Source organism: Trichosurus vulpecula, chromosome 8 (assembly GCF_011100635.1).
Source record: "Trichosurus vulpecula isolate mTriVul1 chromosome 8, mTriVul1.pri, whole genome shotgun sequence".
Taxonomy (NCBI): Eukaryota; Metazoa; Chordata; class Mammalia; order Diprotodontia; family Phalangeridae; genus Trichosurus; species Trichosurus vulpecula.
In genome coordinates, this window is record NC_050580.1 from 25,968,848 (window position 1) to 25,985,529 (window position 16,682).

The 16,682-nt window shown below is 45.1% G+C and overlaps 1 protein-coding gene across 4 annotated transcripts in view; it reads right to left on the reverse strand.

The window, feature by feature from the left end:
• Positions 1-5,931: 5,931 nt before the first annotated feature.
• Positions 5,932-16,682, reverse strand: part of JMJD1C (jumonji domain containing 1C) — a 224,926-nt gene continuing 214,175 nt past the window's right edge. For all 4 annotated transcript variants that reach the window (XM_036735648.1, XM_036735645.1, XM_036735646.1 and 1 more), the window contains 4 exons: positions 11,614-11,753; positions 8,907-9,083; positions 7,321-7,452; positions 5,932-7,125 (listed from right to left, as the gene is read on the reverse strand). In XM_036735648.1, the coding sequence (XP_036591543.1) occupies positions 7,036-7,125; positions 7,321-7,452; positions 8,907-9,083; positions 11,614-11,753 (539 nt within the window). In that variant the 3' untranslated portion in view covers positions 5,932-7,035. The remainder of the gene's footprint in view (positions 7,126-7,320; positions 7,453-8,906; positions 9,084-11,613; positions 11,754-16,682) is intronic.

The following is a 16,682-nucleotide window of genomic DNA, read 5'->3' on the forward strand; positions in this document are numbered from 1 at the left end:
GAGGATGGAGTCTGTGGGTCCAGAACGGCGGCGGCCAGCAGCGTTGCTTTGTTCATTATTTCAAAAGCACTTTTCCTCTGTTATAAAAGGGAGAGCTTAATGAGGGTGGGAGGGGAATGTTGGAAAATGACTTTGGTAAAAAATAAAAGGCATCAATAAAATTTAAGTCAATTAACAAATGTTATTATTAAACACTACGTGCCAGGCACTGTGCTAAGGGCCGGGGCTACAAAGAAAGGAGAGAATAGTTGCTGCCTTCCAGGAGCTCCCAGGCTAATGGGAAAACAAGGGTAAGCAGCCACATCAGCATTTCTTAAGGCAGCCAGATGGTAGCAAGTCTGCGGGTTATTGCCTTCAGAGGGAAAATGGAAGCTCATTCTGTGTTCCAGTCTCCATACAATCAACACAGTGCATGGGATAGAATTCTAGGAGAATGAGAATCGGCTTGACTGGGAAATCTTTCTGATGGGGATTTGGCCTGGGGTCCCCAAAGGGCTCAGCGGAGGATGTGCAGTGGGAAGGGCAGGGTTTGGAACCCGAGGCTTCAAGTTGGATCCCTGGATCTGCCGCCTCCACCTGTGGCTTCAGGGTCCTCACTTGTAAAATAGCGGGGAGGGTGGGTCACTAGATCATCTCTAAAGCCCTCAACCCTCTGACATCATCTCCCATGTCATCCTTAGAGATTTTCTTCTGGAGTTTTCTCTGGAAAGTATGCACAGCATGGCCAGATCCCAGTATTCCAGGATGGCCAGCCAGCCGTAGTGGGTGCAGTCTAATAATGATGGACAGTAACAACAACATTTTTGTGGCGCTTGAAGATTTGCAAAATCTTTTGTCCACATTAGCTCCCTGGAGCCTAATTGAATGCACAGATTATGGCAATTTATTACACACTGGTCTCCAAGCCCTTCTCGGACTACCAAACATTTGTATCCTAAGTGGGCTCGTATTTGTGGCAAGGCACAAGGTTACCTGGTATCATGGACAGCGCAAAAGATCTGGCTTCACATCCTGCTTTCTGCTCCTTTCTACCTGTGTGGTCTTGCCTGTTGGGGTCTCAGTTACCTATACAATGAGGAGGCACGGGGTGCTCGATGATCAGCTTGGTTGTCTTCCAGCTCCACTGACCTGTGGCTTTTCTCACCACCAAACTCAAACATACGGATGATTACAGGATCCTAGATTTAAAGCCTGAGGGATCGATTATCAACTTGGCCAGAGCCCCTCACATTGTAGATGGAGGACATGAGCCGGGTGCCCAAGGTCACAGAGGCAGTGAGTTGCTGAGCCAGGAATGGAACGTGGGCCTTTGAACTAGAAAAGAAGCCAGCGGTCTTTCTGCTGCTCCTTCCATCGAGGGTCTTGATTTGCCTGTTGCCCAAATGCCTTTAAAACCCGTTCACCTGGTCTCCCTTCTTTTCTATGGCAACCACAACTGTCCCTTTCATTTTCACGCTTTTTATTTTGATTTTTTTTCAGTTCCCCATCTGAGTGTGCTCTCTGTCAAATCTCAGTATTCACTGACCCAGTTATTCCAGATCCCCCCTCATCTACCAGCTCCTCACCAGGGCAGGGTGACCTAGGTGGTGAGTGTGCTTGTATGAGGCCACGGGGGACCAGGGGAGAGGGCCAAGAAAGGACAGACAAACAACAAAGTCAGCCTTTGGATATCTACCATGGGTCCTCAGAGGCAAACAGCACACAGATTACAATGGAGTCCATGTCTGGCTCCCAGCTACAGGGCCCACTTTGTCTCGGGTCTGTCCCCTGTTGGCCACAAGGCTCAGTGAGTCTCAGTTTAGAGGGGCAGACACCAGGAGAAACAAAGGCAGGCTAGGGAGGCCTGGCTAGGAGAGCCGCAGCTGGCCACCCTGCTTGAAACACTGGCTCTTGGCTCATTTACAGAGGACCAATTGAGAGCAGCTGAAGTCAGCTGTGAAAACTTCCCCAGCCAAGAGGGGAAAAAGCACTTTGTCTACAGCCAGGGAGCTAAAACCTGCCAACAATTTTTTTTCTCCCTTCGTTTGAAAGTCAACCAGTGATTTCTGAAAAGTTCCCGATGGATAATCCTAGGAAAATCCTGGAACCGTGATCCCGAGTGGCCCCTGCGACCTCACAAAGGCCCACAGAGAAAAGGCCAGGCTGCACGTTCAGCCTACCCCCTTGGGGAAGCTGGTGGGCAATTAGGAAATGAAGCTGGGTTAGGGTGTCTTAGGGAACTCAGATAACAGTGTTATGGGAAGGGCATTATGGGCCTAGGAGTCAGAAGACCTGGATTTATGTCCCGCCTGCCACTTCCACTTTTAAATCTTGAAAGACCCTAGGCAAACTCCGTCCCTTCTCTGTGCCTCAGCTTCCTATTCTGTAAAATGGGGGACTTGGCTCCCACTTCTAAGGTACCTTCCAGACCCAAATTCCAGGATCCTATTAATGAACTAAGGGTGGAGCCTTCCTGGCAACTCTCCCTCAGTTCACCGGTGGTGCTAAGTTTTCTCCTTAAGCATGTCACTATGCAATGCACACAGTCTGCCAGTGGAAAAGGGATGATGGACGAGGAAATCTACCTTGTCCGACCCCAGCCCACCCAGAACTGGGCTCCAAGAATGAGATATTTGTGCCATTCCTCTGAGGATCACTAAACACCTTAGACAGTTTCATTCAGTCCTGCCCCCACTCAAGAGAGTTAACTGCAAAAGAGCTTAGTCCTGAGTGGAAGAAAAGCCTGCACAGTGGATTCCAAACATATGTGTGGTTCATTCACCAGGGGAGTCCAATCCCTAACCAAGGCCAGACCACATTATAGAATACGCCAGGAGGGGCTGAAGGAACAGCTACAAGTCAGTTTGGTCAGCCCCATCCTTCGGGCCAGTGTTCAGGACCAACGGGGGAGCAGCACCAGGGTCTGAGGTCCCAGCAGGTTCTGACGAGGAGCTGGCTGGAGTCAGGGCTCCAAGGGGAAATCTGATAGGGATTTCAGTCCCCACCTTTCTCCTTTCAAAGAGCCTTCCAGGGATCCTCCCCAATGCCCAAAGTCATACAAAGTAGGCAGTGTTAGTTAGTTTGTGGCCTTAGCTCTGTGCTCCTAGCTGGGGGGAGGTTGGGGGGGAGCAGGGCTCACTTAGCACATCTGCTATGAAGCTGGCAGGCAGCTGAGGCCTAACTTGGCCCATGAACCCTAGCAGCAAAATCAAAAGATGTGGAAAAATATAAAATCAGACAGGAATTGGTCCCTGCTCTCTGGGCTTCCCTGTACAAGAGGAAAAGGGCTTGGAAGTAACATACCTACAGTATCCACCCCGGTTCAGCTACACTGACTCTATGGTCCCTCCCAGCTCTAAAAATATGAAGCCATGTGCACATATAAGTGTAAAAAAACAGAAGTGCTGTTAAGGAGGAATGTCATTGCCAACTTGGGGGATAAAGAATTGATCTTGTCTTGCCTGCTCTATTCCAAGGAGAATCCATTAGGATTAAATGTAACCCACGGGGGTGGGGAGTTGGGCAAAATTTCCTCCAGGACTTCCAAACATAGCTCTTGTCTGAGTCTCCCCTGGTGAGGGCCCCAATCCCATAAAAGCACTGAAGAACTGTGTAGAGTGCTGGGGATACAGAGGCAAAAATGGGGCCCTCAAGAAGCCCAGTTGTGGTGGTGACAACTTGCAAATAATCGTGTACAAACAAAATCCACCAAATAGACATTGGAGATAGTCAATAGTGGGAAGGCATCAGCCTCAGCGAGCCCAGGAAAGGCTTCTTGGAGAAGGTGGGACTTGGATGAGCCAGGAGGGGAAGATGAGGAGGGTGAGTGGTCCAGGTATGGGGAGGGGATGACCACCAGTGAACATGCCTGGAGGACTGTCACTAGATAGACTATTCAGAGGGGTTTAAGGTCTAAAGAGTCAGGTGATGAAGGGCTTTGGGGAATAAAATCCAAACAGGTTTTCTATTTGATCCAGAAGATAATAGGGTACCTCTGGGCTTGTACTACAGAAAGGTCACTTTGATAGCTGGAGGATGGACTGGAAAATCTGCTTGAGAAGCTCCCCTAGACCTAATGAATCATGAATCAAGAAATCACGAAGTGTTCATGAAGCCCTACTATGTGCCTAGCACAGTGCTAAGAGAATTCATACCTTCAAGATCCTTACATTCTAAATCAGAAACATCTCTTAAGTCAGAACATAAATGTGCATGGAAGGTCACTTTATAAGGATGACACTAGCAGCTTTCAGTACAAGCACAACCTACCTCCAAGCTTGGGGGTAAGGAAGGCAATGGGGATAGGCCTGCCCCTGTCACCTAGCTGTCTGCAATGAAGTTAATGCGTATAGGGATAAACAATCAAGCTTCCGAACAATGGACTCATTCCTCTATCGAGTGGGTCATAGCTATGGTGGAAGCTCCAACAGCCACAGGAGGTTGGAAGTCAGGCAGGATACCCTGACAAGGGCTTTGAGGGGACAGAGAAGGAAGATGGGTTCCGTGGCCAGATTGTGGAGGTCTCCATAGGGATGCTTCATTGTGGGTTAGGAAGAGGAAAATCTCACCCCATTGCCATTCAACACTCATTGGAGAAAAGGCTCCTGTCACCATTCTGAAGTATTTGTCTGGAGGCTGTGGTACAGGTATCAGTAATGCCATAAAAACACCCATGTTTTACGTGACAGGATAGATACTATCCCTACCCCACACTTGCTCTGCTATTTGCCTGGTTCGATGGATCCTGAAAGGGCCCTCACTGCTCCTAAGTTTGAAAGTTCATTCTTTATAACACAGCAACTCAGAAAACACCTTTGCCACCTTAGGAGGTTACTGGATAAAGAGGAGGGGGAGGGGAGGCATTTTTAAAGCAAGTTAATACCATAATGATTAAAGCTAGGAAGCCTTCTGTTCCTAGCCAAGCACCTCTCCTCTTCCCTGGATGTTTCTCTGAAGGGAAGCTGGCAATGCAGTAGGCTGGATGGCTTTAAGAGGTCCTCCAATGATCACTTCTCTACAAAGTTAGGACTTGGGCCTTAAAAATTTCCAGTCCAATTTCATCATTTTGTGAATGAGAGGACATGAAAACCCAAATTAGTTGCCCCAACCTACATGGTTAGTAGATGACAGAGTCAGAATCTGAACCCAGGTTCAAACTTACTCCACTATGCTGATGTCTTGAGATGGGCCAAAGTGACCCAGGGTGACTGTAGGGAATGGGAGCTATGTGAAGGGGCATCTACAGCTTGCCTACAAATGCAGAGAGGGGGAAGATAAGAGACAGTATTAACATTCAAGCTGGTGGACTGTTTGCACCTGACATTTTGGTAAGGGAGACAATTGCCACATATATCAAGTTAGGTCAGGGTCAAATTAACAGGTGCAAAACCACTGGAAAACGAAATGCTGTGCTATACACATGTGGATTGTCATCATTATGAAAATTAAATAGGATAAAATAGACCCAAGGAGAAGGTGGCACAAATGTGGTGGCTGAAGGAATGCCAAGTTCAGATGGACAGCAGGGCAGCAATAAAAACCACAAAGCCGAGCCCAGGACAGGAGGAAAGGCTGGGCTGATCTAGTGGGTGACAGCCAGGCCCCACACAACCCTTACCCTGCCACTCCAAGCTTATGAAGGTGAGTTTGGGAATAGGACAACCCATTTGGATTGATCTGATGAGACTACGCCAAGGCAGGTTGGGAGTCAGTCTGCTGGCTCTGGGTTTGATGTGGGCTGTCTTCTGGAGATGAAGGCAGAGGCTGTTCCCATCAGGACACTGGTACCGAGAACCCTTCTTGGTACCCCCAGTATGAACTCCACAGGATAGCGTGCTAGTCCAGTAGTCAGATTAGAACATGGAGCAGCCCAGCAACAGGCTTGGGGCTGCTGTTTTTCTCCTTCACTGATTACTGGTTTTCTTGAGAGAAATTAAAACACTAATCAAATACTTTAAAATTCTATTTTAATTTATTCTCATATATCAAAGTTTTGGTAATTTAGAAGTGAATCCCTTGCCAATTAAAGTTGCCCCATAGAATAAACAAAAACAAGACGCCAAAATGAACCATATTCTTCATCATGTAGTACTACACAAACGGGCAATGAGTCTATTTCCAAGATTGAAGTTTCACAAGAAAACCAGAGAAGACAAAAGCATGAAAATGAAAAACATCACAGTTTCCAGAAAATGCTTTCCATCACCACCATCCAGTGCACAACCTGGAGAAACAGACAGCAAGCCAATATCTGATAAAGTCATTTTAATGGAAAATGTAAAACCCCTTTCAACGTCAATGTACAAAGCCATGTGTAACACTTGCACTTTAACAAATAAAGCAAGCCAATGTTTTAAAAAAATACATCATTGAATGTATATATGTATATATTTACATAGCATATTAAGTTTAATATTAAGCTTTAAAAGTTCCACATAAATTTTACCAAAATGAGACAATTTTAAATAAATTACACCTTTCGAAAATGTTTAATTGTACACTGAAGAGCTTCAATAAAGTATTGAAGTGTCTGTACTTAATATCTACTTTATATACTTTGTTTTTTACAAACTTTACACATGTATTTGGCAGTAAGTTTCAGATGATGACAATGACTGCTGTGCGATTCAGCATTTCCCCAACGCAGGCGATAGCTGGTGTTGTGTACTACTCTCACAGTAACTGTCTCAATGTAGTGAAAAATATCAGTATTTTAGCAAACTGTACAGGATCACATTTACATCTGATCAACAATATAGCATAGAATTTGGTATTCTTTTTTCCAAAAATAAATACATCATTTTAAATCTGACATTTTCACAAACTCCATATACACTATAATACAGAGACGGCAGCGGACAACTGCATTTATTTTTATAACTAACACAGTATGAAATCACAGGAGCCATGACGGATGAACCCACACTGCGGTGGTGCCAGGAGCAAGCAAACACTGGGACACAATTTCTCGGCACTAATGGTCGGGTGATGCTTCCACGGGGGTGCCCGCTGGTCTTCATCTGAGGGCCGCAGAGCCCTGATCCAATCCAGGAGCACTTAACTTTCGTCCATGTCATCCATTTCCTCTTCGCGCATCTTCAAAGCTCTCACCACTTCTTTAACTGCATGGTATAAGATATTTTTGACCTGAAAGAGACGTTGGAATTCTAGTCACTTCAAATGGAAAATTAGTAAAGGAAAATTCCTTACTAGTCAGAGCATCGAGGGGTGAAGAGCACTGTTTGATGATGGGCCCAAGAATGAGATTTTAAGTGCAACTGCAAAGAAAACTTGGGGCTCTGATGCTGCCAGGGGAAAGCCCCTCAGGTAGCCAGCCCTTACCTGCAGTTTGTCATCATAGTTGATTTCCTCCTTCAGCAGCCTCAGTTCCTGCGTTAAGTGAAATGACTGTACAAGATGTTCTGGAGACACAAAGTCTTCAGTCACCTGAATGCAGCTGTGAAAATTCTGCACCTGTCCCCAAAAGAAAACAAAACTGTAACAAAGGTCTTTGCTCCATGATCTAGGGGACTGCAAGATGAAGAGGACTCTTTTCCTAGAGCTCAATGGTCCAGAGCAGCTGTCACAAAGCACCAGGCTAAGCCATGGCAGCAGACACGCTCTCAACAGAGAAGGGCTGAGGGAAGTTAGACAGCTCGGAGGACTCAGAGTCAGCAGAGGTCTTGGGGCTCTAGTCCATTCTCTCGTTTTACAAATGAGGAAGCTAAAGCCCAGAGAAATTCCTTGTTCAAAGTGAATCAGGCAGGAAGAACTGGGATTCAAATTCAAAGCAATATTGGACTCTACCAAGCTGGGGTGGGAGCCTTGCTGCCTTCTCTAAAAATGTAACTCAACGTTTGCACTCATTTGCCTCTCAGGGTTTGTCTAATCAAAGTTAAAACATTTTATTAAACCAAAGCATCCAGAAGACAATTGGTTAAGCTATGAATCTGCATCTACCGAGTCCTCTTTGACAGCAAGCACATTTGTGACCCTGACTCGGAGCTCCCCCGCTCCGTCTGGCTGCAGGGCCGTTTCACCATTTGTTGACATTTCTACCGAAGCATGGGAAGGTTAAACAAGGAGCCAGAGCTCAGCTTGCCTGCTTTTTGCTACACCAAAAAGAGTAGATTGAGATGATGAACCATAAAGCGAGGATTGTGAATGACCCATGTATGTCTATGTCCTCCTTTTCCCCATGACCGCTGAATCTAGCATCAGCTCCATTTTCAGCTACTCTTTCATTCAGTCTGGTTATAACGAACGGTGAAAAGTGCCAGCCCCAGCAGGAAACTCCCTAGCTTCCTATCTCTTTGGTGCTTTGGAACACGAATGCAGCACTTGATTCCCAGAAGTTAATTTGCTTCCACCTAAATGATTTTCCATTTGGAGTCAGGCCACTCTGTCTCATCACCCTCTTTGTTCAGTCAACAAGCATTTATTAAGCACCTACTATGTTCCAGGCACCATATTAAATGATGGGGGATACAAAAAAGACAAGAGAGTCTAATGGAGGAAGGTAACATGCAAACAACTATGTATAGACAAGCTTTATAGTGGATAAATTAGAAATAATCAAGGAGGAAAACACTAGAGTTAATGGGGGTTGGAATAATTTTCTGGGCAACCAGATTTGGTTCCCTAAGTCTCAGCCTCATTTTCCTCTTACAGTCTCAGTACAAAGAATGTTTTAAAAGATGAATTCCACTGAGTATCCCTTTCAACTTCTCATGAAAACATTTAAGACGTAAACCAGAACACGACACATTATGCTAGGTGGAGAACAATTAAAAAGTGACAAATCAATCCTTGGCCACTAAGAGTGGCAGACTGTGTCAGCTGCTCTTGAATATATAGAAAAGTATCCCAATGGGCCTGAACAAACACTCATCTGGTCCCACAACCCATGAGGTGTTATTGGTTTTTACCTGATGCAGTGCACCTGCCGGCAAGATAATTGCATCACCCAGGAACTGGACAACAGTGCATGTTTTCACGCCATACTCGTCCAGCAGCCTTTGGCGGAGCTTTTTGTTCACGTACCAGCTCTGGTCGCGGATGGGGTCATGCTCTGGGAGGACTTCCAGGCCTTGTTCTCTGGCAATCTAGAAAGCCCAGTGACACACATGGTTCATACATCCAGCTTAGGAGAGGAGGCAACAACAAAGCTTGTCTTTAAAACCACCACCACCTGTTTTCAAGGTCTTGGGTCAAACAGGAAAGAACCTCATGAACCCTAAGCGCAGTGAAGGTCACCTGGGCTGCTTCTGTTCCTTCTCCTCAGTGTTCCATCTGTGGCCTCTCGGCGGCCAGGTCGCCAGCCAAAGCAGCCCACTGAAGGCAAGGTCACTGGTTCAACCGCCTCCTTTATGCCTGGCAGATGCTGCTCCACGGAAGGCAGAGGGCTAAGGAAACTATCATCTGGCTACTTTATCTGCCACAGAGTTCGCTTTAGCCGACAGATAACCCTTTCACCAACTAATGACTTAACTGTAATTATCAGAGACGGGCATCTGCATAAATGCATACATAAAACATCAAGTCACTGCTGCAGTGGAGGACGGGATGTGTGGACACCAGTGGAACTGTCACTGGGCCTAGGGCAGGGCAGCAGAACAAGACCTTTCTGTCAGACTGAGCGACAGGCCTCTTGAGAAAGAGGCAAAGAGTCATGTTCTCACGAATGCCAAGTTGAGGACAGAGGGAAGGTTTGGACTAATCCTATGTGGAGGTGACGCACTTAAAGGCAAACTGATCTGCGTTTATTCACTTTGTCAATAAACATTTATTAAGCACCTACTATGTGCACTGTGCTAAAGTGCTACGACACACCAATGGGGGAGACAACACGTAAGCAGGTATGTATGAAGTAAGCCCTACCCAGGATAAACAGGAGGTAAGTAGTGAAAGGTGCTGGCCGTAAGGGGCGTTACGGAAGGCTGCCTGTAGAATGGAGGTGGATGAGGGAGGGAAAAGCACGAGCTGAGAGATGGAGCATCCTGTTTGAGGAACAGTGGCGGGGAGGAAGACTGGGGGGCAGTAATGGCAGGCAGAGAAGTTTATTTTCATCTTGGAGGTGATAGTGAGCCACCAGAGTTGACCGAGTGTGTATGTAGAGGGGAGGGGGGAGATAAAGCAAGACTTTTGCTTCAAGAAAATCACTCCAGTGGCTGAATGGAGGAGGGACTGGAGGGTGTTGGAGATATGAAGAAGGCAGAGTGAACAGCAGTGCTCCAGGCATGGGGTGAAGAGGGTCTGCACTAGCCTTGGCATGGCAGAGGAAAAGAGTATAGTGGAGAGCGGGTGCAGAGGTGACACTGCCAGCCCTTGTCAACAGCTTGGACTTGGGAGTGAGAGATAAGGAGGAACTGAGGAGAATACCTAGGATATAATGAGGGGAGTAAGGGGAGGGAGGGACGGAGGGAGAGAGAGGGAGAGATAGAGAGGATGGAGAGAGAGAGGGAGGAGCACTTCTACAGAAACTACTATGTGCCAGGCTTTTTATTAATGTTATTTCCCAACATATGATGAGTTCTGTTTTGGACATGTTGAGTTTAAGATGTCTACTGGAGGTGAGCAGAGAGATTGGGACAAGAGGTAGACGGAGAACCCACAAGCACAGAGATGGTAATTAAATCTGTGCCGTGTGGAGAGAGAAAAGAAAAAGGGACCAACAGCAACCAGACACAATGACCACAAAGACCTTGTTTTCAGGCCAATATCCAGGGTGGAAACAATCATGCTGAGAACATACAAAGCAAAACACGTTCACTGGCCTCCTTTTTAGGTTGCTACCACCAGTCACCACCCAAGGGACAACTTTTTAGCTCATCAAGAGATTTAGCCCTTAATGAAGAGGTGGGGTGGAGGAATGTATTATCACTCCTCAGGAAGAGCTTCACAATTAAAACCCTTGTTACTTAACAGTCCAGACCAGGTGTGCACAACATACCACCTGAGGGCCTCATGCTGATTATGTTTTACCTCCTATCCATTTTTCACAAGTCATCTAAAATCCTTTTGTGGACTGCAAGGGCTGGGAGCTGTAAGTGGCCCCAGGGCTGAATGTTGTGCAGGCCTAGTCCAGACTTTTGTTTTCAAATTTCCAAGCTTCCTATTTCAACTCTTCCCAAAACAATCTAAAAGCTATTCGATAAATCCAATATTAATGTTAAAAAGTTGTAAAAAGAAAATAAAAATTTACAAAAAACCTGATCTCCTTACTGAGGCTTTGGCCCCCTTCTCTGATTTGTTAGCTCCTCCCATAAATCTCCATTTTAAGGAGAGTGCCCAGACCAGCTGGGTTTTCCTTCTGCTTGGGACTTTCTCCTCTATGCCCCAATAGCCTCCTGGCCCTGGCATCTCTGTCTGTCCCATTCTTCTGATCAGCTGGTTCCTTTCAGACCCTCCATTTAAGAAAAAGTGCCAGCAAGCCAACCATGCCTTCCTCCCATTTCTGGGCTCCATCCCGGATTCTCCAGATTTTCTTCCTAATGCATCTGGGTGGGTCCCTTCCCCTCCCCCAACCCTCAGTAGCATGCCAGCGCCCTGGGAGGTGGGACTGTTTTTCACAAGCAAAGAGTCAAAGCATGATAAATGCTTTCTGGCTGACTATAGGAACACAGTAACACGTACCTTCTGGAGAAACTCCCTTATCTTGTCGGCATCTTTGCCTGCGTAGATGTGCCACAGAGCACCAGGGGTTTCAGTTGAGTCTTTCAGTCTTCTCCTTAAAAGGTCATCGAGGTCTTCTTCCTCAAATTTCTTTAGTACGCCTGAAATATGGAAAGGGCTTTTCAGGCCTCATAGGATTATGATGACCAGCCCTACCGCCACTAATAGGCCCCAACACGGCCTGAGTGAGGACACTGCCACACTCGAGCCTTTGGGCACCATGGAGGAAGCCTTTGAGTGCTGGGGTAAGCCCAGCGCCTCTCCTCCTCAGCCTATGTGCCTTCATATGCCAGAGGGGAGGAGAAATAAAATTGAGACCATTTCTGCACACTACCAACGGCTTCTTTGTTCCTGGGGAAGAGGAACCAAAACTTCTGCACAAATGGGTTTTTGAAAAATGGGGAGGACAGAAGAATGTGTCTTTCTTCAAGAGGGCTTTCTCAAGCAACCCCATCAGGACTTCTCTGGCTAGAGGACTGAGAACTGAGGGAAGAGTCTGAAGGAAATAAACCTAAGCAGCAGGAAGAAGCCGAGAAATGAAAACGCCAGGACCACTTTCCAGGAATGGACTGAACATTTCACTGGCAGAGGGAATTCCCCCCCACCAATGAGGGCAGGCACCTCCTTCCACAGCTTTAAGCTTAGGCTTAAAACTGCCTAGTGCACTAAGGAACAAGGAGGGTTGTTCAGTCAGTCAAGCAGCTTCCTAGTCTGGCTCTCTCTCCACTTCATTACTTGGCCTCTCTTCATTAAAACAATAATACCAAGGTCATACATTTAAAGCTGCATGAGTATTTAGACATATAGTCTAAACTTTTTATTTTACAGATGATACAGAATGAGGCGCAGAGAAGCTACATAACTTGCCCCAAGGCTTTTCCGGGTCAACCCGCCCCCTCCACCCTGCCAGCATCTCCTTCTTTAAATATGTCCCATTGTAACTCTGAGGCACCACTGCGCTCCCATCAGATTGGCTAATAAGACAAAAAAGGAAAATAATAAATGTCGAAAGGGACAGATAGGGGGGAAAATTGGGCCACTACTGCACTGGTGGAATTGTGAACTGATTCAACCATTCTGGAGAGAAATTTGGAATCATTCCCAAAGGCTATCAAACTGTACATACCCTCTGACCCAGCAATACCATTAGTAGGTAGGACTGTACCCCAAAAAGATAAAAAAAGGGGAAAGAATATACATACACACACACACACACACATACACACCACAAAAATATTTACAGCACCTCAGTTTGGTCTGCAAACCAAAGAAATTAAAAAAAGGGTGGCGGGGGGAGAGAACCTATTTGTACAAAAAATATTTACAGCAGCTCTTTTTGTGGTGGCTAACAACTGGATATTGAGGAGATGCCCATCAATCAGGAATGGCTGCATAAGTTGTGGTATAGGATTGTGATGGAATACCATTGTGCCATAAGAAAAGGTGAGCAAGATGCTCTCAGAAAAAACTGGAAAGCTTTACATGAACCGATACAAAGTCGGCAGAATCAGAAGAAACTTGTACACAGGAACAGCAATATTGTATGATGAAGAACTGTAGATGACTTAGCTATTCTCAGCAACACAATGACCTAGGACAATCCTAAAAGACTCATAACAAAAAATGGTCTCCGCCTCCAGAGAAAAGACTGAGGGCATTCAACTATAGACTGAAACATACTAATTTTTTTTTTTTGGTTCTAGTTTTCTTCCACAAAATGACCAATCTGGAAATGTTTTACATGATTGCACATATGAGTTATATAAGACTTTATTGTCTTGGGGGGAATAGAAGTTGGAAATAAAAAAAATGTTAAAAAATTGTTTTTATGTGCACTTGGAGAAAGAAATAAAATATTTCCCAAAATGACCTGTTTTTGGTATATAACTGTACGTAGCTTCTTGAGGGCAGTCACTGTCTAAATATTCCACTTGACTGAACAAGGGATGACTAACTGGCCAAGAACAAGTGTCCAAGGGTGGATTGGAGCCAGGCTGACATCAAACCCAGTGTTCTGTCCATTGTTTCGTGGTGATTTATACTTGAGGTGATCTATCCATAAGATAACATTAAAGGACAGGAATGTTTCAAGTTCAGAAGTCAAGACTATTCATTCTTGGAATGAAAAAGGGCATGGGCTCCAAAAGGGGACTTCACAACCAAGGGAATTAAGGGGATCAGCAAGTGGTTAACTGTGGGAATTGAGTGATCACACTGACTCCACCTTGTGACTCAATTCTGGAGCTGGCTCAGTTCCCTTGCTATTCAATTATGGGTCTAGTCCAATTTCTGTCTTGTGAGAAAATGTTATTCAATTGTGGGAATTGGGAGAAAACCTTATTTGCATTGTTTGAACCTAGCCCTGCATAGCTGGGATGCTGGACCACCTCTTCCCCTGCTGCTTAGAGACCCTTAACCAAAGACCTCGGTTATGCTGACCAGAAACTCAAGTCAGATGCAAAGATTGGTGGCAAGGAGTTTTTTCAAAATTGTACAGACATCTCAAGCAATTCATGTGTCTTATCTGAAAACTGGCCCCAAACTATCGATCGGTTCCTGTTCCTTTGATTGTTCAAAGACATTTTGGGGACAGGAAGAAGGAGGCAGGACACCTCCTTTTCTGAATTCAGGGGATTGGACTAGCTCACTCTCCCCCTTCCCAAACTGCAAAGTCCCTAATCTTTCATCCAAATAGAAAGCAGATTACCTAATGTTGCACTGTTTCCTTTTAATTAGTTGACCTTATCTGAGTAGTTGTTTTAAAGTTTTTTTTAATGTTTTAAAGAGTCTATCTTCCCCTTATTTGGGGTCCAGCCTTAAGCTGAGGAAGGGGCCTGGTCCCGATTTCTCAGGCAATTGGCATGCATTACCTAAGAAATCAATATGTTTGGAAGACCAAACCTTTGTTTCCTCAGTCATTTCATCTTTCACCTCCGATACAACAAATATCAAAGGGAACCATGTCTGGATCATTAACATGGCCTTTCATCCTATTTAAAAATGCTTTACTTGCTTGCTATGACACAGGCGGGCAATCCTGGTCATGGTTCATTTTTATTCCAAAATTTTGGAACCAAGGGCAAGAAGCCTTCCAAGTCCATCACTGGGATTCTGTTTTCCTGAGAGCTAATCTGGGGTCACCTTAAATACAAGGTCTTCATGCTACCTCTCTCTAAACGATTACAGGAGGTCAAAAAGAAAGCACATATTTCAACCAAGCCTCAAAGCCCTGGCTGCCAGTGTGCAGCCCACTCCCTGCCCAAAGGGGAAGGAGCAAGGAGGAGTCTTGCTGGAGCCTCTTTTTCTCATAATTAATATTTTTCAAGTTCTGTAATGTTAACTTCTCCAAGAGAACAGATTAGTCAGCAAGCATTTATTAATGTATTTGTTATGTGGCCAGGGCTCAGAACATACAAAGAAAGGCTAACCCTTGTTCCCTCCGCTCTACTTGGGGAGAGCCCAGGTAAGCCAGCTCCAGGACAGAGCCCAGTGAGTGGAAGGCCACCTCTGAAGGAGGCACTGGCCACTGGGAAACCTGGAGAGGCCATGCTTAAGGGAGACACATCTTGGAACTGAAAGCAGAGACTCCAGGCTCTGAGTTACACTGAGAGAAAGCGAGATGAAGATTGGGCCCTTTCTTCCCAGCACACAGATTGACCTATTCTCCAATCTGATTCTCACAGCAATCTTTCAAGACAGGCTGGGCAGGTTTCATCCCTAGTTTGGGGAAAAAAAAAAAAAAAAGAAACTGAGGGACAGGATTAAGTTAGCTTCCCAAAGCATGAGACATTCTCAAGGGGTCACTAATTATACAAAGCCAAAACTATAAGACATTTGTACATATGCAGAAATGCATGCATTTAAAACGTGAAAATCAAATGCAACTCAGTTGATAAAAGGGCCGACTTCCCTAAAACCGAGAGCGAGTGCAGCACATCCGTTACCTAGCACGGTGAGCTCAAACCAGGTGGAATGTGGTTTGGGGGGGAGGGCCTCTTGGTGAGGCTGTAACCCGCATCAGACCTTGAGTCCATACAGAGAAGTAGTGAAATATTTCCGTTGGATGTATTTGAATGTCAAATGTGGGAGCTCAAAGAAAATCCTCTCTGTGTGCAAATTCAAATTCATACAGTATCGGTTACTTTTCTGTATGCATTATAAGCTGATTTCCCTCAAAAAAATTTTGACACCGTTTAAACGCTGAGATAATGCAGTAACAGGTAATAAGTACAGTCACCATTTATATATTGTTTTTAAGATTTGCAAAAAGTTCTTAACGCCATCTCATTTGATCCTCACAACCCTGCAAGGTGGGTACTGTTTATTATTCCCATGTGGTAGACAGGTTAAGTGACCTGGGCAGGGTCACACAGCTAGTGCTTAAGGCCAGATTTGAATTTGGGTCTTCCTGACTCCAGCCCACAGCCACCTGTATGACACTGTCAACAACTGTCTTTAATATTTTTATCTTTATTTAAGAAAAGTGAAATAATCTCCCTAACGTGATAAATAAATAATCATCTTGGGAAGACTCTTCACTAGAGCAGCTGACAAAGCATAAATGAAGGTAGCAGAGAGCAGAGACTGTTTGCCTTTTGTGCTTTGGAAGAAAACTTCTCTGAATGTACTAAAACGCATAAAATAAAATACAAAGGATTGTACAGGAAAGCAATTAGACTGAAATAGTCGTGTGTGTGTGTGTGTGTGTAAAAGTTCCCCAGATTGAGGATTCTTCCAAGTAGAGAGATAACGAAGTAGAAATACAGAAACGCAAAGTTGCCTGAATACAGAAAATATGATCCACTTATCATCATCTGTGCTCTTAATAAAGTCAAGAGTCCTATGTTTGGAGTATGTGAATACTTTAGCTGCAAGTATGAGCCTACTAAATGGAAACACCTTCAAAGTATCCATACAGGAAACATGTTGGCAAGACGTGACATTTCCCCCCAATGATAATTAAGATGCTTTAAATAAGCAAAACCACACCTGTCATTTCCATGTGATTTTTTTATATCTCATGATACTGC